The following is a 1,123-nucleotide window of genomic DNA, read 5'->3' on the forward strand; positions in this document are numbered from 1 at the left end:
GGTACGTGGGTGATGGCGGTGGGAAGGCAGGCAGCGTGTACGGGTGATGGGAATGGGAAGGCAGGCCCTGGGTATGGGGGGATGGGAAGGCAGGGAGCGGGTACAGGGTGATGGGGGTGGGAAGGCAGGCAGCGGGTACAGGTGATGGGGATGGGAAGGCAGGCAGCGGGTACAGGGTGATGGGGAAGGCAGGTATGGGGTGATGGGGGAGGGCAGTCAGCCGTGATGGGGGTGGGCAGGTACAGGTGATGGGGGAGGGCAGTCAGCCATGATGGGTGATTGGACACTGCCGGTGAATTTTGTGATTCTTCTTCCAGGTCGGATGATCCCAGTTTGTGTTCAGTACATTTTCCCCCTTATATTGGACCGTCATGTCTGGAACCGGCAGTAAGAGATCAGCTGGGGACGTTGGTGCCGGTCCTTCAGAAAAGAAACCCAACCATGAAGAAAAGACCCCGACTACCCTCATTGAGCCCATCCGCCTGGGGGGCATCTCTTCTACGGTTAGTTCACAGAGCCTGGCTGGCAACTCCATGATCACAGTGACCTACCCAGCTCCTTTCTACTCCCATTCTGGGTGGAGTATTGGGCACAGGGGGGCGGGGCTTGTTGGGCGTACATGGATGGCATGTGTTTTGCAATTTTGGGTCTGTTTTGGGTCATTTTGCCCTCATTGATTTTTTTGCCCCCCAGGAGGAGATGGACATGAAAGTTTTGCAGTTCAAGAACAAGAAACTGGCGGAGCGGCTGGAGCAGCGTCAAGGATTTGAAGATGAACTCAGAGAAAAGATAGAGAAGTTGGAGAAGAGACAGGCCACGGATGATGCCACGTTGCTGATTGTCAATCGTTACTGGAGCCGGGTGAGTGCAGCGCTGTGACACGAGATCTATGGATATGGAGCAGTCCTATAGCCGGGCTGTACACCAATACATTGCTCTTCTCTTTCTTCTCAGCTGGATGAGAATGTGCAGATCCTGGTAAAGCGTTCTAATAGTGAGCCCACTCCCCAACATTCGGTTTCTTCTGTGGCCCCTGAGGACAAGGAAGTGTCTATGGAGACCCATGCAGAGAGTCCCCAGGCTCAAGAGGAGCCTGACAGTAAAGGTATGTGGAATACTGATG

At 54.4% G+C, this 1,123-nt stretch overlaps 1 protein-coding gene across 1 annotated transcript in view; it reads left to right on the forward strand.

The window, feature by feature from the left end:
* Positions 1 to 1,123, forward strand: part of RNF40 (ring finger protein 40) — a gene marked incomplete in the record, with an annotated part of 15,525 nt that overhangs the window by 836 nt on the left and 13,566 nt on the right. Inside the window, 3 exon segments of the mRNA XM_072417018.1 lie at positions 318 to 503; positions 694 to 861; positions 955 to 1,105. Coding sequence (XP_072273119.1) covers positions 372 to 503; positions 694 to 861; positions 955 to 1,105 — 451 coding nt within the window.

This window comes from Pyxicephalus adspersus, chromosome 7 (assembly GCF_032062135.1).
Source record: "Pyxicephalus adspersus chromosome 7, UCB_Pads_2.0, whole genome shotgun sequence".
Lineage (NCBI taxonomy): Eukaryota > Metazoa > Chordata > Amphibia > Anura > Pyxicephalidae > Pyxicephalus > Pyxicephalus adspersus.